Source organism: Hypanus sabinus, unplaced genomic scaffold (assembly GCF_030144855.1).
Source record: "Hypanus sabinus isolate sHypSab1 unplaced genomic scaffold, sHypSab1.hap1 scaffold_1996, whole genome shotgun sequence".
Taxonomy (NCBI): Eukaryota; Metazoa; Chordata; class Chondrichthyes; order Myliobatiformes; family Dasyatidae; genus Hypanus; species Hypanus sabinus.
In genome coordinates, this window is record NW_026780096.1 from 1 (window position 1) to 23,571 (window position 23,571).

At 47.9% G+C, this 23,571-nt stretch overlaps 1 protein-coding gene across 2 annotated transcripts; it reads right to left on the minus strand.

Moving 5' to 3' along the window:
- Positions 1-2,801: 2,801 nt before the first annotated feature.
- LOC132387576 (NACHT, LRR and PYD domains-containing protein 3-like) lies at positions 2,802-23,151 on the minus strand. Of its 2 annotated transcripts, XM_059959959.1 has the most exons (7): positions 22,879-23,151; positions 15,299-15,395; positions 11,312-11,599; positions 10,567-10,727; positions 8,846-9,017; positions 8,680-8,745; positions 2,802-4,892 (listed from the first exon to the last, which is right to left on the minus strand). In XM_059959959.1, the coding sequence occupies exons 1-7, from the start codon at positions 22,972-22,974 to the stop codon at positions 3,154-3,156; spliced, it is 2,619 nt and encodes an 872-aa protein (XP_059815942.1). In that variant the 5' UTR covers positions 22,975-23,151; the 3' UTR covers positions 2,802-3,153. The 2 variants fall into 2 exon arrangements, with proteins under 2 accessions (XP_059815942.1, XP_059815943.1); XM_059959960.1 differs by lacking the exon at positions 11,312-11,599 and having other exon boundaries at positions 22,879-23,145.
- Between the last annotated feature and the right edge of the window lie 420 nt (positions 23,152-23,571).

A 23,571-nucleotide genomic window follows, 5' to 3' on the forward strand; every position in this document is an offset into this window, starting at 1 on the left:
GGGTATGGGGAAGACAGTTCCCACAGGAAGAAGTGGGATGGGGAATAGAGTTCCCACAGGTTGAAGGGGGGTAGAAAAGAGAGATCCTACGGGAGAAAGGGAATGGGTAAAAGAGATCCCACATGAGGAAGGGGGATGGGGAGGCGAAATCCCACAGGAGGAAGGGGATGGGTTATCGAGATCCAAGAGGAGAAAGGGGATGGGGAAGAGAGATCACTCATGAAGAAGAGTGATGGGGATGAGAGATCCCACAGGCGGATGGGAATGGGGAAGAGAGATCCCACAGTAAACGGGATGAGGAAAATGATCCAACAGGAGGGAGGGGATACGGAAGAGAGATACCACAGGAGTAAAGGGATAGGGAAGAGATATCCCATAGGAGGAAGGGGGATGGGGAACAGAGATCCCGCAGGAGGATTGGGGATGTGGAAGAGAGATCGCACAGGAGGACGGGGATGGGGAAGAAATTTCCGGCAGGAGGAAGTGGATGGGGAATATGGATCCCACAGTCGGAAGCAGAATCAGGAAGAGAGATCCAACAGGAGGTAGGGGGATGGGAAAGAGAGGTACCACAGGAGGAAGGGGATCCGGAAGAGAATTCCCACAGAAGGAAGTGAGATGGGGAAGAGAGATCCCACAAGAGGAAGGAGAATGGGAAAGAGAGATCCCACTGGATCTAGGGGGATGGGAAAGAGAGATTCCACAGGACGAAAGAGATGGGGATGAGAGATCCCACAGGCAAAAGGAGAAAGGAGTAGAGATATCCCACAGGAGGAAGGAGATCACGAAGAGATCCCTCAGAAGGAAGGTGAATGGTGAAGTGAGATCCAACAGGAGGAAGAGTGATGGGGAAGAGAGATCCTATAGGAGGAGGGGTATAGGGAAAATAATCGCTTGGGAGGAAGGGGGATGGGTAAAGGAGATTCTACACCGAGGATGGAGGATGGGGAAGAGATATCCCACAGGAAGAAGGTGGATGGGGAAGAGATATCCCACAGGAAAAAGGGGGATGGGGAAGAGATATCCCACAGGATGAAGGGGATGGGGAAGAAATATCCCACAGGAAGGGGGATGGGGAAGAGATACCCCACAGGATGAAGGGGATGGGGAAGAGAGATCCCACAGGTGGAAGGGGGATAGGAAAGAGACATCCTGCAGGAGGAAAGGGGATTTGTAAAAGTGATCCCATAGGAGGAATGGGAATGGGAAGATCCCACAGGAGGAAGGGGCTGGGGAATAGAAATCCCACAGAAGGAAGGGAGATGGGGAAAATGATCGCTTGGGAGGAAGGGGGATGGGTAAAGGAGATCACACAGGAGGAAGGGGGTTGGGGAATAGAGATCCCACAGGAGGAAGGGGGATTCGGAAAAGAATTCCTTCAGGAGGAAGTGGAATGGGGAAGAGAGATCCCACAGGAGGAAGGGGGATTCGGAAAAGAATTCCTTCAGGAGGAAGTGGAATGGGAAAGAGAGATCCCACAGGAGGAAGGGGATGGGTTATCGAGATCCAAGAGGAGAAAGGGGATTGGGAAGAGAGATCCCTCATGAAGAAGAGTGATGGGGATGAGAAATCCCACAGGCGGATGGGAATGGGGATGAGGGATCCCACAGTAAGGGGGATGAGCAAAGTTATCCGTCAGGAGGAACGGGATGGGGAAGAGAGATACCACAGAAGGAAAGGGATCCGGAAGTCAGATCACACAGGAGGAAGGGGGATGGGGAAGAGAGATCCTATAGGAGGAAGGGTGATGGGAAAAGTGAACCGATAGGGGGAAGGGGATGCGGAAGAGAGATTCCACAGGAGGAAAGGGATCGGGAAGAGATATCCCATAGGAGGATGGGGATTGGAAAGAGAGATCCCACTGGAGGAAGGGGGTTGGTGAAGAGAGATCCCACAGGAGGAAGGGGGATGCGTATAGGAGATCCCACACAAGGAAGAGTGAGGGGGAAGAGAGGTCCCACTGGAGGAAGGGGATGGGTTATCGAAATCCATGAGAGAAAGTGGATGGGGAAGAGAGATCTCTCATGAAGAAGAGTGATTTGGATGAGGGCTCCCACAGGAGGATGGGAATGGGGAACTGAGATCCCACAGGAGGAAGGGGGGTGGGAAGAGATATCCTACACGAGGAAGGGGATGGGGATTAGAGATCCCACAGGAGTAAGCGGAATAGGAAGAGAGATCGCACAGGAGGACGGGGGATTGGGAAGAGAGATCCCACAGGAGGAAGGGGGAGGGGTAAAGGAGATCCCACAGGAGGAAGGGGGATGGGGAAGATAGATCCCACAGGAGGAAGGGGATGGGTTATCGAGATCCAAGAGGAGAAAGTGGATGGGGAAGAGAGATTCCTCATGAAGAAGAGTGATGGGGATGAGAGATCTTACAGGAGAATGGGAATGGGGAAAGTGATCCGACAGGAGGAAGGGGATTGGGAAGAGAGATCCCACAGGAGGAAGGGGAATGGGAAGAGAGATCCCACAGGAGGACGGGGGATGGGTAAAGAGATCCCACACGAGTAAGGGGGATGGGGAAGAGAGATCCCACAGGAGGAAGGGGATGGGTTATCGAGATCCAATGGGAGAAAGGGGATGTGGAAGAGAGATCCCTCATGAAGAAGAGTGATGGGGATGAGAGATCCCACAGGAGGATGGGAATGGGGAAAGAGAGATCCCACAGGAGGAAGGGGGATGGGTGAAGGAGATCCCACAGGAGGAAGGGGGATGGGGAAGGGAGATCCCACAGGAGGAAGGGGATGGGTGAACGAGATCCAAGAGGAGAAAGGGGATGGGGAAGAGAGATCCCTCATTAAGAAGAGTGACGGGGATGAGAGATCCCACAGGAGAATGGGAATGGGGAAGAGAGATCCCACAGTAAGGGGGATGAGGAAAGTGATCCGACAGGACGAAGTGGATAGGGAAGAGAGATCCCACAGCAGGAACGGGTGTGTGGAAGAGAAATCTGACTAGAGGAAGGGTAATGGCTAAGAGAAATCCAACAGGAATAATCGGGATGGGGAAGAGTGATCGCACAGGATGAAGGGGGTGGCATTTGTCACAATACATCTCAATCTGATTTACTGCAGTTTTACCCAAATCCGTTCACTTGGAAACAGCACAATGGAACAGTTTTAGAGTTCTGAGTGAGAGATAAACCAAGTTACCTCAACTCCTGGCACTTGTTCAGCCCGGGTCCCAGCCGCTGGATTCCTTCACACTGAATGTGGCAACGCTGCAGGTCGAGGTGTTTTATAGTATCACAGAGTCCGATGGCATGAGACAGGACCGTGCAGTCAACCGGGGTCACTGTCATTCCACTGAATGAAAGTGTTTTCAGAGATCCCAGTGCGGCCTGAGCCAGTCCACGATTCTGAGACTCAAACAGGTAGTGCAATGTGTTCAGGAGTCTCCTTCTCCCAATGTCACCCGTGTTTCCACTCTGGCCTTTAACCTCCTCCTTCACCCAGTCAATCACCCGGCAGGTTGTTTGATGAGGAAATGGACCCAGAAACTCCTCCAGGCCCCGAGCTGACATTGGGTTGGAGAGACCAGCAACAAATCGGAGAAAGACCTCAAATCGCCCATCTTGTGTCTTGTGGGCTTCAGTGAGGAATTTCAGGATATCCTCAGGATGTACAGTCAGGAATTGTGCGACTGCAGCTACAAACTCTTGGATGGTGAGGTGTGGGAATGTGTACACCACGCTGTGGGCAGAATCCTCTCTCTCCAAAAGCTCCATCAGGAACCCGGACAGGAACTGGGAAGGCTGCAGATTGAAATTGATCAAATCTCCGTCTGCAAACACAATCTTCTTCTCGGACACTCCTCTGTAGGCCATCTGACCCACCCTGAGAAACACATCACGGGGTCTCTCAATCTCACGGCCGTGGTTTTTCAGGATATTGTAAATATAGTAGGAGTACAGTTGGGTGATGGTCTTGGGAACTCTCTGCGGGTCCCTGACTCTTTGTGTGAAGAAGGGGCCCAGTGCCAGAGCGAGGATCCAGCAGTAGGAGGGGTTGTAGCTCATAGTGTACAGGATCTCATTCTCCTGCACGTGTTTGAAAAGAGCTGCTGCCACCATCTGATCTTCAAAATGTTTGATGAAATATTCCTTCCGTTCCTCACCAACAAATCCCAGGATTTCAGCCCGGACACCGATCTTCGCTTTTTCCAATAAATGTAACACAGAGGGGCGTGTGGTCACCAGCACTGAACACCCTGGGAGCAGCTTGCCCTGGATTAAACTGTACACAATGTCAGACACCTTGCACCGGAATTCAGGATCTGTGCATGAGGCCTGAGGGTCTATGTTTCTCCGGCTGTCAGCAAAATCAATTGTGTCGTTGAATTCATCCAAGCCATCAAATATAAACAGCATTCCCTCTGGGTTCTTCCACAGTGATTTCAGGACATTCCCAAGGTAAGGATAGAAACACAGCACCAGGTTCGAGAGATTGATTGTACAATTGATCGTGTTTAAATCTCGGAACTTGAAACTGAAGACGAACTGGAACTGTTGGTAAATTTTTCCCGTGGCCCAATCATAAACAATCTTTTGTACCATTGTGGTTTTCCCGATCCCTGGGACTCCGGCCACTGCTGCCGAACTCCCAGATTTGGATTTACTCCGGGAAAAGCTGCTCTGGAACAACTGATCAGTCCGGATTTTTTCCAGCTCTCTGCGGAGATGTTCCTCTCTCCACTCCTCGTGGTCTCTGCCTCTTGCCAGCAGCTCATGTTCCACCAATCTCCGATCTCGAAGAGTAGAAATGACCGTGAGCTTTGTGTATCGATCAATCAGCTGGAAAACCTTCACCTTCTCCGTCATCAGGATCGTGTTCACTCTCAGTGTTTCAGTTTGTGCCCGCAGAGTCTCCTTGTGTTTCTGTTGAACATCTTCATGGGAACAGAGAACATATTCAAAATGTTAACTAGCTCAACTGACAAAGAACTTTATAACTACATTCCAATATTCTGTGTTTGAGATTACATGAATTAATTCAATGCTTCCATGGATATTAGGACAGAAAGTAAAATTCTGTCCACAGACATAGAAACTGACAGCGATGATTGTCTCAGAAAAATATCTAATCCTCATATTCTGACACTAATTACTGATGAAGGTGAACATTCCCCTGATATCCTATTGCAATCCTGACTGCACTCCCGTTACAAAGTTTCACTATATTTAAAGCATTGTTGCGTCATTAACAGACGATGTTAATGTTGATCTGGTGTGGAAATATGGAGAGCAGGACAACGTGCATTTTGGCAAAGCTACACACTGGGGTGTCCCGGGTGTCCACTGCTCTTGCATCAAAACAAGAGCAGAATATGCCGGAAATGCTCAAGTCTGGCAGTGCTTGGGGGACAATCGCAGTGAACTTGCGGATCGATAACCCTTCGGAATGGCAAGAAAGAAACTGGCTAGTTTGCAGTCACAGTGATGGAGGATTGGTGAAAAGATGGAATCTCTGTTAATGGAAGAAACCACAAGCGTCTGTCTCAGTGGTGTACGTCGTGTCTGTGGGAGAGGGTGGTGAAGTCTTGACAACTGCTACTCATCAGTCTTGCTGTGGGGGTGTGGGGCTCTGTCTAATGAGGCCTCCGTCTGTCTCAGTGGTGTACGTCGTGTCTGTGGGAGAGGGTGGTGAAGTCTTGACAACTGCTACTCATCAGTCTTGCTGTGGGGGTGTGGGGCTCTGTCTAATGAGGCCTCCGTCTGTCTCAGTGGTGTACGTCGTGTCTGTGGGAGAAGGTGGTGAAGTCTTGACAACTGCTACTCATCAGACTTGCTGTGGGGGTGTGGGGCTCTGTCTAATGAGGCCTCCGTCTGTCTCAGTGATGTACGTCGTGTCTGTGGGAGAGGCTGGTGAAGTCTTGACAACTGCTACTCATCAGTCTTGCTGTGGGGGTGTGGGGCTCTGTCTAATGAGGCCTCCGTCTGTCAGAGTCGACCGAGGATGTCCTGTCCCTGCAAGCCGGGACACTCCGATATGGAGAGGAAGCTTCTGCCGATGTTGCAAGCTCCCTCTCTCCCTGCATCTGATGTACACAAAGGAACGGCAGAGACTGACACAGCTTGGCACCAGAGGTGTTTCAGGAGATGCCAGTCTGCGTTGAACACCATTTAAGACTGCCTCAGGGGCTCTAGATCCACTGGGTTTACTCCCAAACTCTTCCCCATGAGGGGGACAGTTACAGAGCAGTGGATGTTTGAGGTCAGAGCTTTCCTGTTGCTGGGTGAGCTGCCAATCACGGCCGACCAGACCCATCTGCCCAAAGGGACCGGTTGTAAGGAACCAGTAACCCGCCTTTACCCCTTCTCCTGTCGGAAGAAACGCTTCCACCGGGCATAGTGGCTGAGCCAGACGCCTGAATCCCAGCTGCACGTTTTCCTCTCTCTCTCTCTCCCCCTCCCTCCCCCTCTCCCCCTCTCTCCCTCTCCCCCTTTCTCCCTCTCCCCCTCTCTCCCCTCTCCCTCTCTCCCTCTCTCTCACACACACACACACACACACACACACACACACACACACACACACACACACACACACACACACACACACACACACACACACACACACACTACTGTTCTTATGGAACTTGGAACTTCTGTTAACCAACCAAGGGAGAGAATCAAATGTTTTTTGATACAGTATAACATTGAAAGATGTCTTCTTTCCCCAGTGTTTGACATAGAATTACATAATTGATCATCAGTTGTTCCTTAAATTCGTTCATAAGCTACAGGTATTCTTTCTGCTTTTCTGTATGTATTATGGTTATCTAAATAAGTGGTTATCGTTTATGAGATACATAATGTTACAATTTTATATATAAAATGTTCTTATTTTTAGGAGCCAGTAATAACATAGTAGGTGACCAATCAATAGTCATAAATGCAGAATTAAAGCTGTCCTTGAGGCTGGTGGGACATACCTTCAGCTTTTTACATTTTCTGCCACATGGGAGTATGAAAGGGAGAATGTTTGAGGGTTCATCAGCAAGGCTTTGGGTGGGGCTTGTGTCTGGCTAACTTAATTGAGTTCCTCCAGGAGGTGACAAAGGTGATGGATGAAGTCACAGATGGATGTTGTCTACTTGGATATTGGCAGAATCTTTGACAAGGTCCCCACATGGGAGGCTCATACACAAGGTTAACATGCCTGGGAACTGTGATGAATTGCCCTGGCTGGCGGGGAACCATATTGGATATTGGCAGAATCTTTGACAAGGTTCCCACTGGGGAGGCTCATACACAAGGTTAACATGCCTGGGAACTGTGATGAATTGCCCTGGCTGGCGGGGAACCATATTGGATATTGGCAGAATCTTTGACAAGGTTCCCACAGGGGAGGCTCATACACAAGGTTAACATGCCTGGGAACTGTGATGAATTGCCCTGGCTGGCGGGGAACCATATTGGATATTGGCAGAATCTTGACAAGGTTCCCACTGGGGAGGCTCATACACAAGGTTAACATGCCTGGGATCTGTGATGAATTGCCCTGGCTGGCGGGGAACCATATTGGATATTGGCAGAATCTTTGACAAGGTTCCCACAGGGGAGGCTCATACACAAGGTTAACATGCCTGGGAACTGTGATGAATTGCCCTGGCTGGCGGGGAACCATATTGGATATTGGCAGAATCTTGACAAGGTTCCCACTGGGGAGGCTCATACACAAGGTTAACATGCCTGGGATCTGTGATGAATTGCCCTGGCTGGCGGGGAACCATATTGGATATTGGCAGAATCTTTGACAAGGTTCCCACAGGGGAGGCTCATACACAAGGTTAACATGCCTGGGAACTGTGATGAATTGCCCTGGCTGGCGGGGAACCATATTGGATATTGGCAGAATCTTTGACAAGGTTCCCACAGGGGAGGCTCATACACAAGTTTATCATGCCTGGGAACTGTGGTGAATTGTCCTGGCTGGCGGGGAACCATATTGCGAGAAATTGCTTTCGCTGATGGGTGGTCAATCTGTGAAATTATTGTCATAGTTGGCAGAGGAAGACAAGTCAATGGGTATACTAAAATGCAGGTCTTTGTATATGTTGCTGATTCCGAAGAGCGTCAACATTTACAGAAGGCAGGATAATGGGGTTGAGAGGAATTGCCGAGCAAATTCACTGAGCTGGATGGCTTAATTATCTGCCTAAGTCTGATGGTTTTAGGGAGCATCTAGAGTATTGTGTTCACTTCTGATTGTCCAGCACTGGGGATGATTGGAGAGGGTGTAGAACAGGTTCACCAGGATGTTGCTTGGATTCGGTGGCATGTGAGGCAAGTAGAGGTTTGAGAAACTTGGACTGAGTGTAGCTGCTATTACGAAGGAGAAGGTGCTTCGGAATCTGAAAGGTCTGAAGAGAGAAAGGTCACCTGGACTGGGTCATACTGTGTGTCAGGAGCATGTCTGGGGTGAGTGGGGATTCCCAGAGCGTTGGGACCTGGAGTGGAGGGTTCAGAGACACAAGGGCTGGATTAATACAGTAACAGCTGGAACAGCTGGAAAAATACATTTTACAATGTTCAGGCTACAACGAGAGATGATCTGAATTGTAACCTGAAACCAGAGATCGGCGAATGATTGATGGTGGATTTTCGTTCCCAGATTCTGACAAGTCACATTCTAACATTTGAGATGTGGTTTGAACGGAGCATTTCATCACTCACCTGTCAGTTCAGTGGGTAACTCAGACAACCCTTGTGCGATGTTCATGTATTCCTCTGGGTCAGGACCTGTTTAAATAAAAAAAAATAATTCATGAAAACAAAACTAAAATAATTACAACTATTTAGTTCAATGTGTCTTTGTGTTCAGTGTGTGGTTTTAACATACCAAGCTCCTGTATCTCCCTCAGTATCCTGTCCAGCTTCGGTAACTCAGTCCTCCACATCACAAAGGATTCCCACATCGCCTGTCGGGCCCGGGAGCCTTTGCCATTCACCAAACTGAGGAAGAGTCTGGAACTCTCTGTCCGGTTTCCCTTCTCCGTCAGTTCAGTGACTTTCTATAAAAGCAAACAATTAATTTATTTATTGTGGAGTCGATGGACAGACATGGCGAATCTCACAGTTTAATATTCATGCTGGATTAATGAGCTGAGGTGAATTTGACCGACGGTCCTGATAAGATGCAAAATTAATTTTAGACTGAATGCCTGTTCAACAGTACAGATATGCAGACCTTGCAATTATGTCATAGAACGATATGACGATTACAGCACAGTAACACAGTCCGTGCCGACCTGCACTCAGTCCATAACCCTCCATTCCTTTCCTGTCCATATACATATCCAGTTTTTAAAATGACAATATTGAACCTGCTTTTGCCACTTCTACTGGAAGCTAGTTCCACACAGTAACCACTCTCTGAGTAAAGAAGTTACCCCTAAACTCGTGTTACCCCTAAACTTTTGCCCCCGACTCTCAACTCATGTACTCTTGTTTGAATCTCCCCTACTCTCAATGGAAAAAAGCCTATCCACGTCAACTCTATCTGTCACCTCATAATTTTAAATGCCTCTTTAAAAGCTCCCCCCCCCCTTCAAAATTCAACGCTCTAAAGAATAAAGACTTAACTTGTTCAACCTTTCTCTGTACTTAGCTGCTGAGACTCAGGTAACATTCTAGTAAACCTCCTCTGTACTCTCCATATTTTGTTGACATCTTTCCTATAATTTGGTGGCCAGAACTGTACACAATACTCCAATTTTGGCCTTACCAATGCCTTGTACAATTTATCTTTACTTCCCAACTCCTGTACTCAATGCTCGGATTTATAAAGGCCAGCATACCAAAAGCTTTCTTCAACACCCTATCCACACGAGATTCCACCGTCAGGGAACTATGCACCATTATTACTAGATCACACTGTTCTACTGCATTCTGCAATGCCCTACCATTTACCATGTATGTCCTATTTTGATTAGTCCTACAAAACTATAGCACCTCACACTTATCAGCATTAAACTCCATCTGCCATCTTTCGGCCCACTCTTCTAACTGTCCTAAATCTCTGTGTAAAATTTGAAAACTACATCATTATCCACAACGCCACCTATCTTAGAATCCTCTGCATACTTAGTAATCCAATGTACCACCCCATCATCCGGATCATTAATGTACATGAGAAACAACATTGGACCCAGTACAGATCTCTGAGGCACAACACTAGTCACCGGCCTCCAACCTGACGAAGTTATCCACCACTACTCTCTGGCATCTCCCATCCAGCCACTGTTGAATCCATTTTACTACTTCAATATTAATACCTAGTGATTGAACCTTCCTAACTCACCTTCCGTGCAGAACCTCGTCACAGGTCTTACTGAGGTCCGGTACACTGATAAATACAGCAGGTGTGAGAGGGAAAGGTGACGCTGAACCTGCAGTTCCCAGTGCTCCCCACCGGAACAGCTGAAACAAATCTACTGAGGACAAGTCAGAGATCAAAGTCTCCATTGCCATGTAGAACTCCTAGAACGTGCAGGAGATTAATATTGATCACTATTCCCTCTGATACCAGCAGTTCAGTGACAATACACTAAATACACTCACCTCATTTTCTTCTCTACTGAAATGTCCTTCCTTTGTCAACATCCAACTGAGTCTTTCAACTTTCTCTTCAATTGCATGTTTGAGTCTGTCCCTGTAGAACTTGGTCAGTTGGTACAGTCGATACTCGCCCCCCTCTGCCAGGAGGTCGGAGATTGTAAACTCTGGCTCAGTGAATATAAAATGAGAATGTAGTCACAAACTCAAATATCACTTGTCTCCACCGCTCTCACCCAGCCCTAACAAACCAGTCATGTCTTGAACCTCAATCTTCACCTGCTTTCAGCTGGAAACACGTATTTTGCCCTAATCTCCAAGACTGGCCTTAAAAAACCGACCCATCAATGCGCTGTGCGAGACGCTCCCAGAAGAAACCCATTCACCAGAAACCTGTCTCTCCCACCGTCCCACCCACTCACCGATTTCACTTTAAAATGGGCAATAAATGTTAAGACTGTCAATGTTAGTCGCTTCCCAGAGATACTCTCTCTATCCTGGCGAATATATTTCCCATAACTCATATCCTGGAAATACTCTCTTATCCGGATAGCTGCATTTCCTCCGATACACATCCTGGAAATCCTCAGAACAGGTAGGACATTTCCTGTAGTGCGGTAACCGGTGCCACACTACACCGCATGCACCACGCCCACACTTTTCCCCTCTCTGACCAACCCTCCAACAAGGAATCACATTTACCCACTTCCCACCGCATTCTGCGAACACATCACCCTCATGTTTCACTCACCCACTCCCTGTTGGGCACTCGACAATTCCGTGTTTAATGAGTTTCCGAGCTGACAGGCAGTCGCCTCACTTGTGCCGGTTCCAGGGTCCTGCTCAGTGTCTCTGACGTCACTGTCTCTGGGCTGAATTTGCTTCTCCTCTTCTGCGGCCGGACCGCATTCCATTGGGACATTGCTCTCAATCTGACCCTGCTTTGGAACCTTGCTTCCCGTATCCCGATCATCTTCCCTCGATGAGCTGCCTGGTAAAAACCACTTGAGTACTTTCTGTACCCGATTTAATTTCCCACCTGCAGTAAATGATGAATTGCAGGTTTAGAGTGATTTATACTCGAACAAGGATTCACAATGGATGTCAGCAATGGAGCCGGGACTCCGGCTGACCGGATTTGGAGCGGGACTGTGCTGGTGAATGTGAACCACACCTCCTGCTAGGTGACCATCCCGATAAGCCAGTGAGTGGACACATCCACTCCCCGAAAAAGAACTGGATAGACGCAGTAATACTGATCACAGACTACACATTAGCTGAACACACCAATAACCAGCGGTTGTTAATGGAAAGACATTAGGTGATACCAGGAATTATCACGGGGATTATCTCCCACGAACATAAATCTCCCTGGATCACAAACTGTCCAGTCACCTGTGTCACTCACAGACAAGCCACTGGATTACTCGTGGTCCGATCCTCCAGATCCCACGTTCTCCGGTTGCTTTGTCACACACTGTCTTGTCCCCCGGGTCAAAGGCTGACCACTTCCTTCAAATGGACAACGTCCAGACCCCTGAGTTACAGACTGAACATAACCTTGAAGCCCATGATGCCTGGTCCCCTGGGTCCCATCACGTCTCCTGGATAATAATTGTCACACAGCAACTATACAAGTCATTGGCAAAGGGAGAGTCTTGCGTGCAGTTCCAGTAGCTAAACAAAGTCTCGCTGAGAGAGCTTTGCATTTGCTAAGGATGCAGTTGCTATCAATCTACAGGATGGATGTGATTCAGCTGGGAAGAGTGTCAGGGAGATTCACAAGTACATTACCGGATGGGGTTGTTTGTTATCAGGTTCGGCTGGGACAGTTTGCCCCGGAACACGGGAGCTTGAAGGGTAAACTTCCACACGTAAAACAGAATCAGCATCAGGTTTATTATCACCGGCATGTGACGTGATATTTGTTAACTTAGCAGCAGCAGTTCAATGCAATAGGTAATCTAGCAGGGAAAAATAATGCTGAATAAATTTTAAGAGAAAGTAAAATATTGAATAGATTTTTTTTTAAATGTGCAAAAACAGAAAGAATGTTTATTTTGAACAAAGTAAGGTAGTGTCCAAAGATTCAATGTCCATTTAGGAATGGGATTGCAGAGAGGACAAATTTGTTACTGAATCGCTGTGTGTGTGCATTCAGGCTTCTGTACCTCCTCCCTGATGGTGACAGTGAGAAAAGGGCATGCCCGAGGTCGGGGGTCGGCAACCCGCGGCTCCGGAGCCACATGTGGCTCTTTTACGTCTGTGCTGCGGCTCCCTGTTGCTTTGGGAAATAATTGGTCAGTATTTAATTAAAATGTATTTTATGTTAGTTTGTTAGTTTTTGAAATGTAATTCTAAATTTGAAGATTATGGTGATCTTGTACAATCTAAATAAGACGTTGTGGCGACCCATTTCCTGACACATCCGAACCGGCTCACAACTAGCCAGCGTTCAGGCTAAGGGAGATAGCCTACGGGGGTTTGTGAGTATGTGTCTTTTGGAGCATCCGCGCTCATGGGGGGCGGGTTGAGGGAGGCTTAAAAGCAAGGCTGTTTAGTTCGAATAAAGCTATCTTTGACTGCAGTTGACTGACTGCGTGTAGCACACCGCTACAAAGTGTTTTTATCGCTGGCTGTCCAGAGGGGAGGTGCTGAAACGCTTTGTCGCGTGTCTGGAAGAAGTGAAAACTTTCCTAGGCAGCAAAGGGCTCACCTTTCCTGAGCTGGAACAGCCAGAGTGGCTGGAAAAGCTACACTTCATGGTAGACATGACAGCGCACCTGAACACGCTGAACACAGCTCTTCAGGGGAAAGGACGTACAGCCCTGCACATGTTGGAGGATGTTTTGGCATTCGAGCGCAAGTTGACAGTGCTTGCCAGAGATTTACAGAAAGGCACATTGTCTCACTTCCCCAATTTGAGAGAGTTCAAACAAGGTCACGACATGATAAATTCGGAGTATTTACATTCTGCAATCATCGCAATGCAAACATCGTTTGGGAAACACTTCTGTGAGTTCAGAGAGGAAAAAAACACATTATCCTTCCCGGTCACTCCCCTAAGCATCGATCCATCCCTACTGAATACGACTGCATTGTCAGGTGTGAGTCAACCTGATCAAGTATGATAAATATTTTAATTGCCTATTATTTTACGTATATTCATATGTTTTCATTGTTCAGTGAAATAGTCCTTTTATTTTTCAGGTTGACAGCTGGCTGACATTATTTTTGGTTTGCTGCTGGTGGCAAATCTATGTTTGGCGTTTTTCCTAAATACAAGAAGGACTCAAATAGACGTTGAGTATTTTACTTAAAAGTAACCTTCAACCCAACGTCTTTTTTTCGGAGTTCAAAATGTTTTTGTTGCATGCAGAAATGTAATTTCATTTTCTCTGCAGGAGTTCATCAATTTCATAAATGCAACACATTATAGTTTGTTTATACATAGCATAAAGGCAAAACAAAACGTTGTATGCAGTGTTATTTCATTTTAAATGTCAAACGGGTTTTGCGGCTCCCAGTGTTTTCTTTTCTGTGGGAAACGGGTCCAAGTGGCTCTTTCAGTGGTAAAGGTTGCTGACCCCTGCCCTAGGTGCTGGACGTCCTTAATAATGGATGCTGCCTTTCTGAGACACCGCTCCCTGAAGATTTACAACTTCCTGCAGCTTCTCTCGGTCCTGTGCAGTAGCCCCTCCATACCAGACAGTGACAGACCGATGCAGACCACAAATGAAGTGTCTCCTGATCCTCAGCCATTTCCAATGCTGGCATTGTTCTCGGCTCGGCTACAGAAAACAGAGTTGGGAAAACTCCCCTCATCTACTTTGCGCAGCGAGTGGGGAGTTGAGAGCTGCCCTGACAAAACCTGAAGTGTTGTATTATCGCACAATCTTTGAAATCCCGGAAAAGCCCTTGTCACCTGCCTCTGAATTTTGTAAATGGAAGTTGAAGATGCCTTTCACCTCTAAACAGGCCCTGTTGTGCAACAAATCCTGAACCTAGATAATGTTGCAGGGGTGGAACTGGACTCTCTGACGGTGGTGTCTGAAAAGAGGATGCGGTCCAAGTTGCATGCCATCTTGGAAAATGCTCCCCTCCACTCCATAATGTTCTGGTTAGACACAGGAATACATTCGGCCAGAGACTCATTCCACCGAGATGTAACACAGAGTGTCATAGGAAGTCATTCCTGCCTGTGGCCATCAAACCTTACAACTCCTCCCTCGGAGTGTCAGACACCCTGAGCCAATAGGCGGGTCCTGGACTTATTTCCACTTGGCATGATTAATTTATTATTATTTAATTATTTACCATTTTATATTGCTATATTTCTACACTATCCGTGGTTGTTGCGGCTGTAATGAAATCCAATTTCCCTCGGGATCAATAAAGTCTGTCCGTCTGTCTGTAGACTTTTCCGTAACAATCAACACCGCTGTCACATTCCTGTTGGTGTTTCACTCTCAACCTGCTGATTCAGGGTCTCCGGCTCCTTTCACTCAGGTGAAGCTTTGCCTGGTGAGCGGAGTCATTCCACCATTTCTGGTGTCAGGTCCCTGCGCTGGAACTGTGGGACCAATCGATTACACAAAGGCACTTTACCAGTGGGATCAGTGACACTGCTCGATGAAACTTTATCTCTGCCCTGTTAGCGCCTGTTTAAGCTTCTTCATCTGAACTATTGTGCACCAACAGGGCAGAAGTTTAGTTATAAAGATCCAGGTGAACATACCTGTAGCCATTCTGATTCTGACTGACGGTTGTTGATTGTCGTCGTCTTGTCTACACTCTGATCCCGGTGCAGGACAGCGCCGCCTTCTGGTGTTACCCTGAATTACACACAACAAGCAGACAGTGAATCAGAGAGACTTTGCAAATGTGACAGTACAGCCATTCTCTGTATCAGAGCCGCCGTTCGCATCAACTCCCAAACCATGTCTGTATGTCTGTCCAGTGATATCTGGAGCATCCTTCCGATAGAGGCACAGAGCGACAGAGCACAGATACTGACCCTTCAGCCCACCGAGACAATGCTGACCACAGTGTACACTGAGATGGTCCTAATTTTCTAAGTTGGGCCCGTTTTCCTCCTGGCCTGAGTTAATAATGAGTTAATAATCACCGATGCAAAACACAGATAATGGATCGATTTGAAATAAAAATCGGAAACAGATATCAGAAGCTGAATTATCATCGCCTTAATTCACTAAGAATATTCAGTCTCCGTGTGGATATATTTTCAAGTTGTTTTCTTCCAACTTCATACCAGACAATCGGGCGAGGAGCCGGTGCTGCTGTTCTGTGAGACTCACAGCGCGACTTTCTGTGTGCAAGCTGCTGCCCGTCCGCAGGACGGATTCCGACACGCAGACATTCCTCGGATCAGGGAGCGGCGTTTCTGCTGGAAACAGATCCAAACGGTTCAACATTCCTCCCCTCCCTTCAACTGTCAGCAAAGCAGGCTTAATATTGTAGTCAAATCTCACTGTTCCAGGGGGATATCAATAAAACGCGGTGACAGGGGAAAGAAAGTTCCCCAGTGTCGGCAATCTGAATGCCGACTTGTCACAATCGCTATCAGACTTTGTGAGTTTCCAGTATTCTAATTCATCTCAACACCTAATCATCTGAGGCTTTAATATCTTTCTTTCTAAGAAAAATAAAAATAATGGAATTAGCCGATCTGCCACATTCTTAACTGAGACAATCCAAACAGTAAAATCTCAAGGTTTCTCTGTTGTTTTAAGTAGTTAGTTTTTGTGTGTGTGTGTGTGTGTGTGAGAGAGAGAGAGAGAGAGAGAGAGGAGAGGGGGAGAGAGAGGTGAGAGAGGTGGAGGGGGGAGAGAGAGAGACGGAACCCTGCCCCGTGGGACATTTCGGATATCACTGTCGGTGTGAAACGTTCTACAGTACTGACTCAGTAGAAATCAACAAGACAATGTTTTGATTGAAGGTAATGACGTCGCTTCTCCTGATCCGTTTGGTCAATAATTAATTCTTTAACTTGAACATTTCAGAGCTCCTTCCTCTCATTGAATTCCCTCCCGGTCCGAACCCCGCTGTGAGCGCTCCCTGGTTCTGAAGAATCGGAGACAACACTGACTGCGATGGTGAAACCGGCCGGAGTTCAGTGCGGTCCCGGGTGAGCCGTGTGCTCACCATGTACAGAGATTTCAGTCTAAGCTGCTACCTCCGAGGCTATTTGTTTATACAGTGTCTGTCGGGCATTACAGATACACTGGTCCGATTGAGCTGGAATAAGCGTACATGGCCGCAGTTCTGGCGCGCGCACCCTCTGTGGACCGGGGTATGTCCGACAGCGGGGGAGAAGGGACAGGGGGCAAATGGAGGAAACACAGACAGGAATATCAAAGGCCGCGTTAACCGTCTCTCGCGGACGCGGGGAGGTTCTGTCTGAACTTCCGCGTAGGTCAAACTATTTCCCTCCTTGCAGTTCCATCACAGCCAATGGGGCGGAGGTTCTTTGTTTAATTCAGCGAATCCCAATCCGAGGATTTGATCCGTCTCGGCTTCTGGAAGGTTCTGAGTTCCACCCTGTGTGAGAACGGGGCTTTCCAGCACAGGACGAGTTTCAGCTGGAACATCCCTCACCTGTCCCGGTGCAGGGAGTCGCCTTTCTGCTGAACTCAAACAAACACGTTCGACAATTTGCCCCCACAGGATTTCTGAAGGGCCTCAGACATGTATTTTCCAAGAGCTTCGCGATTCCGGAGAGTTTTTGACATTGGTAGCATAAAAAAATTATTAATTTCCCATTCGCGCAGCTGTCGCCACAAGAAACCTGTGGCCCACGGTGGACATCAATTCACAAGGAACGGTTGTTGATCCTCATCCCGTCAGACACATTCGTGGAGATTCTCCCTGTTGACAGTCGCCTATTGCGTTCGGCTCGAAGTTTGCTGAGGGAGCGGGTGATGGTCAGATTACAGATGGGCCTGGAGGGACCGACACACGGAGGAGAGCAAACACCCTGGGGACTGGGGTGGTCATCACTCCTAGTAGATGATGGTTTTACAGTTCATGTCGGAAAATATCTCCCGGCAGAAGTTTAGATTGACGTCCCGGAGAGAGGAGAGCGAGGAGAAAGTGAAGATGGTGAGGAGAGATGGTTGAGGATGGTGAGGAGGGATGGTTGAGGATGGTGAGGAGGGATGGTTGAGGATGGTTGGATTGATGGTTGAGGATGGTAAGGAGGGATGGTTGAGGATGGTGAGGAGGGATGGTTGAGGATGGTGAGGAGGGATGGCTGGGGAGGGATGGTTGGGATTGATGGTTGAGGATGGTAAGGAGGGATGGTTGAGGATGGTTGGGATTGATGGTTGAGGATGGTAAGGAGGGATGGTTGAGGATGGTGAGGAGGGATGGTTGAGGATGGTGAGGAGGGATGGTTGAGGATGGTAAGGAGGGATGGTTGAGGATGGTGAGGAGCGATGGTTGAGAATGGTGAGGAGGGATGGTTGAGGATGGTAAGGAGGGATGGTTGAGGATGGTGAGGAGGGATGGATGAGGATGGTGAGGAGGGATGGTTGAGGATGGTTAGGAGGGATGGTTGAGGAGGGATGGATGAGGATGGTGAGGAGGGATGGTTGAGGATGGTGAGGAGGGATGGTTGAGGATGGTGAGGAGGGGTGGTTGGGATTGATGGTTGAGGATGGTAAGGAGGGATGGTTGAGGATGGTGAGGAGGGATGGTTGGGATTGATGGTTGAGGATGGTAAGGAGGGATGGTTGAGGATGGTTGGGATTGATGGTTGAGGATGGTAAGGAGGGATGTTTGAGGATGGTGAGGAGGGATGGTTGAGGATGGTGAGGAGGGATGGTTGAGGATGGTTAGGAGGGATGGTTGAGGAGGGATGGATGAGGATGGTGAGGAGGGATGGTTGAGGATGGTGAGGAGGGATGGTTGAGGATGGTGAGGAGGGATGGTTGGGATTGATGGTTGAGGATGGTAAGGAGGGATGGTTGAGGATGGTTGGGATTGATGGTTGAGGATGGTAAGGAGGGATGTTTGAGGATGGTGAGGAGGGATGGTTGAGGATGGTGAGGAGGGATGGTTGAGGATGGTGAGGAGGGATGGTTGAGGATGGTTGGGATTGATGGTTGAGGATGGTAAGGAGGGATGGTTGAGGATGGTTGGGATTGATGGTTGAGGATGGTAAGGAGGGATGGTTGAGGATGGTGAGGAGGGATGGTTGAGGATGGTGAGGAGGGATGGTTGAGGATGGTAAGGAGGGATGGTTGAGGATGGTGAGGAGCGATGGTTGAGAATGGTGAGGAGGGATGGTTGAGGATGGTAAGGAGGGATGGTTGAGGATGGTGAGGAGGGATGGATGAGGATGGTGAGGAGGGATGGTTGAGGATGGTTAGGAGGGATGGTTGAGGAGGGATGGATGAGGATGGTGAGGAGGGATGGTTGAGGATGGTGAGGAGGGATAGTTGAGGATGGTGAGGAGGGGTGGTTGGGATTGATGGTTGAGGATGGTAAGGAGGGATGGTTGAGGATGGTAAGGAGGGATGGTTGAGGATGGTTGGGATTGATGGTTGAGGATGGTAAGGAGGGATGTTTGAGGATGGTGAGGAGGGATGGTTGAGGATGGTGAGGAGGGATGGTTGAGGATGGTTAGGAGGGATGGTTGAGGAGGGATGGATGAGGATGGTGAGGAGGGATGGTTGAGGATGGTGAGGAGGGATGGTTGGGATTGATGGTTGAGGATGGTAAGGAGGGATGGTTGAGGATGGTTGGGATTGATGGTTGAGGATGGTAAGGAGGGATGTTTGAGGATGGTGAGGAGGGATGGTTGAGGATGGTGAGGAGGGATGGTTGAGGATGGTGAGGAGGGATGGTTGAGGATGGTTGGGATTGATGGTTGAGGATGGTAAGGAGGGATGGTTGAGGATGGTGAGGAGGGATGGTTGAGGATGGTAAGGAGGGATGGTTGAGGATGGTGAGGAGGGATGGTTGAGAATGGTGAGGAGGGATGGTTGAGGATGGTAAGGAGGGATGGTTGAGGATGGTGAGGAGGGATGGTTGAGGATGATGAGGAGGGATGGTTGAGGATGGTTAGGAGGGATGGTTGAGGAGGGATGGATGAGGATGGTGAGGAGGGATGGTTGAGGATGGTTAGGAGGGATGGTTGAGGATAGTGAGGAGGGATGGTTGAGGAGGGATGGTTTGGATTGAATGAACGGCGAGAGGAGAGCGCGGAAAATGAGATTGGAGTGCTACGTATTCGATGACGTTGGATGGTCGGGCGGCAACTGTATCAAGCACAAAATGGCCGCCACCCAGGATGAGGTGGATGGCAAAAAGTCGGAGCAAGGGCACTGGGAGCTGCGGGATCAGAAGTGACGGGACTGGGCCAGTGATTCACTAAACAGTGGTGGAACGGGGAATGGGGTGGTGAAGTTGTGGGGAATTGTGAAATTGCCGCGCGCTGAGGTTAAGATGGATCACGAATAAGGGAATAAGAGAGAGCTCTGAGTGACGGGAGATGCGAGGCTTCACTGCCCTTCATAAATGGAAACACTTCAGTAAGGTCACTGCTCAGTTTCCTACATTCCAGGGAGTAAAGACATAGAGTGGCATCCTCTCCCCAGCACTGAGGCCTTCCGGTCCTGACAACACACTCGCAAATCTTCCCTGCACTATTTCCACTTTAACTAAGCCTTTTCAAACATAGTAGCTAGAACTATACTTTGTCCTGCAAACACAGTCTCACCAACAACTTATACAAAGGCTCCATAGTGGTTAACACAACTCTTTACAGTTGGAACTACCCGCTTTCAACTTTTGAAAGTTTTTGAGAGTTTGCAGCTTCTCACCGTGATCACATGGGTTTCCTCCGGGTGAACCGCTTTCACCCCAGTCTGAAGACGTGCAGGCGGGCAGCTTGTAAATTGTCCTTTGACAAGACTAGGGTTAAATTGGGAGACTTACTGGGCAGCGCGGCTCGCGTTAACTCAAAGAGAATCCCTGACTGCTGAAGGACAGCGTGGCAAGCACCGCTTCACAGCCCCGTGTCGCCGCATTGAGTGAACTCATCAGTCCCTCTGGTCTCTGGCAATCTCAGACCATGAGCCGCTTGTTGCAATATTCAGAATGAAACTGAAGACCACCAGGAATACCAACGTACCATAAGTTTGATTTTGATCGCATCCCTCAAGAACATGACGTGGGGGTGAAGAACAGATTCATGGATTAAACTTGGTGGAGAGGAAGCTGGAAGAACTATGGATAGAAGTAAGGATCATTGTACAAGAGGTGCCAACAAAAAGTATTGCAAACACAAAGGAGGCCGGGAAAGCAAATTGGATTTCTGCGGAGGCTGAGCAGTGAAGGGAAGTGAAGGCCAATAGACATTGGAACAAATACCATTAACTGTACACGAAGTTCAAGAAGATAGCAAGGAAAGATGCGGACACCTCCTTAAAGGAGCGATGTAAAGAAGCTGAACAAGCCAACATTAGAGAAAAAATAACAAGAGATCTATTCAAGAAGATTTCAGAAATTAAAGGAACATTTCATGCAAGAATGAGTACAGGAAAAGAAAAAAAAAAGAAGGACTATATCGAAGCAAAGACATCAAAAAGAAATGGCAGGAGTACATAGAAGAATTGTACAGAAAATATCCCAATAGCAAAGACACCTGCAGTGACTGTCTCGTCGATCTCGAGCCAGATATTCTGGAAAGTGAAGTCGAATTGAAAAATTTGCCAACAATAAGGCTGCAGGACGTGACAGGAGTCCAGCTGAATTGTTTAAAACTTTAAAAAAATTATGGTGTAAAAGTGCTGCATGCGATTTGCATGCAATCTGGTAAACCTATAAATGACCTTTAGACTGAAAAAAAAAACAGTTTATATCCCAATTCCCAAGAAGGGAGATGTAAAGGATTGCCATATTACCGAACAATTTCACTAATTTCACATTGTTAAAGACCATGCAAGCAAGCCTCCAGCAATAAATGGAATGAGAACTGCTGAATGTACCAGCCGGTTTTAGAAGAGGTAGAGGCAGTTTCCCTGTGCTCCATATTGCTAACTTATACTGGATAACAGAGAAATCGAGAGAATTCCAGAAAAGTATTTATCTGTGTTTTATTGGCTATTTTTAAGCCTTCAACAGTGTGTACCATATAAACTGTGGCAAATCCTTAAAGAAAAGGGGATACTTGGACAACAGATCTGCCTTCTGAGAATCTTGTACGAAGATCAAGAAGCAACAGTTAGAACTGACCACGGAACAACAAACTGGTTCAGGATTGGGATACATGAGGAATGCTGGCATCGAGGACTCAAAGAGTTGGAATCAACAGACAGACAGACAGACAGACGGAAAGACAGACAGGCAGGCAGACAGACAGACAGACAGACAGACAGACAGACAGACATACTTTACTGACCCAGAGGGAAATTGGGTTTCGTTGCAGTCGAACTAAACAAGAATAGTGTTAGAAATATAGCAATATAGAAACCATTAATCATTAAATAACAGTAAGTGGAATAAGTGGGATTAGTCCAGGACCAGCCTATTGGCTCAGGGTGCCTGACACTCCGAGGGAGGAATTGTAAAACTGCCGGATGAAACATTAACAGCCTCAGACATGCGGGTGGTGCAACTCCAATGGCTGAAAGTGAGAAGGATCTGCGGAAGCTTCTAATGAACGTGAAAGAAGAAAGTGGGAAAGTTGACTTGTTCCTCAATACACCGGCCAGCCCTGTCAACTTCGTGGTAATAAATGGAAAGGAAGTGGACACGGTAACAAAGATTTCTATAGAGGGCAACTGCAGCCAGGAAATTAAATAGCTCTTGTTTCTGGACAGGGCAGCAATGGGAAATTTAGATAAAATTCTGAAGCGCAGAGACATAACATCGTCTACGAAGAACCGTAGAGTCGGGTCTATGGTATTTCCAGTTGCGATGTCTGGCTGTGAGAGATGTACTATTAGTGAGGCATTGCTTCCACTGGCCATTGTGGAGAAGAGTTCAAAACACCCTCAATCGACACAGGAACAATTGGTCTGAAATAGGAAATTCCGGAAACAGAACAGGTGCTTGCTGTTTGCATCTCGCACCCTTGCATTGAAACTGTTGGGCGCTGATCTTAATCTTCACCTGACCTGTGGTAAATGTCACTCGTGCAAACAGAAAACAGTAGGAACACAAAGAGCACCAGCAGCGGAAGTAGGTTAAAAAAAACACAAATATCTCCTTGTTCGCTGATCCAAAGCACAGACAAATGTTTAGTTGGAAATAAATATGAAAAAAAATCAGAAGTTGAATTATTCTCACCTTAATTGCCCAAGAAGATTCTGACAGTGTGGGTACTGTGGGCCGTTTCTTAGAAATAGCGCCGCCCACCGCCGCACACGGAACTTTCGTAACCATGGCAACACACAGAATGCTGGAAGGAACTCAGCAGGTCAGGCAGCATCTCTGGATAGGTGTAAACAGACCCTTAATCAGGACTGGAGTGGAAAGGGTAAGGGGGCAGATGATTGACTGATTCGGAAGGTGGGGCTTGTTGTCCTGTGAGACTCGGTGCTCAGGGTCTGTGTGTAAGCGGCTGCCTGTCTGTGCACGTTCCTCAGAACAGGGAGCGGCCGTTCCGCTGAAATCCAATCCAACCGGTTCGACAAGACACTGTGGTTCAGATGTGAATGCAGTTTAATATTGTATTTAACCCTTTCTGCTCCAGGGAAGAGCGGTGGAACCAATGGCGCGATGTAAAGAACACGACCTGGGGCCTCCAAGGAGACTGGACTGTCTCTCCACAGATGCTGCCTGGCCTGCAGAGTTCCTCCAGCATTGTGTGTGTGTTGCTCGGATTTCCAGCATCTGCTGTTTTCTCTTGTTCGAGAGAGATCGGTGACGGGTCGCTGTCCCGGGGGATATTTCATATGTTTCTACCAGGGTGAAAGATTCCTTCTGCTCGCACTCAGTCGTACCCAGCTCGCGTCTCTTCATCCATCTGGACAATGGACT

Coding starts and splice junctions, on each gene's coding strand:
- LOC132387576 (XM_059959959.1), bottom strand. CDS start 22,974: ATGGTTACGAAAGTTCCGTGTGCGGCGGTGGGCGGCGCTATTTCTAAG. Junction 9,018..10,566: donor TCAGTAGAGAAGAAAATGAG/GTGAGTGTATTT, acceptor TTGCTTTTATAG/AAAGTCACTGAACTGACGGA. Junction 8,746..8,845: donor GAGGGAGATACAGGAGCTTG/GTATGTTAAAAC, acceptor TTATTTAAACAG/GTCCTGACCCAGAGGAATAC.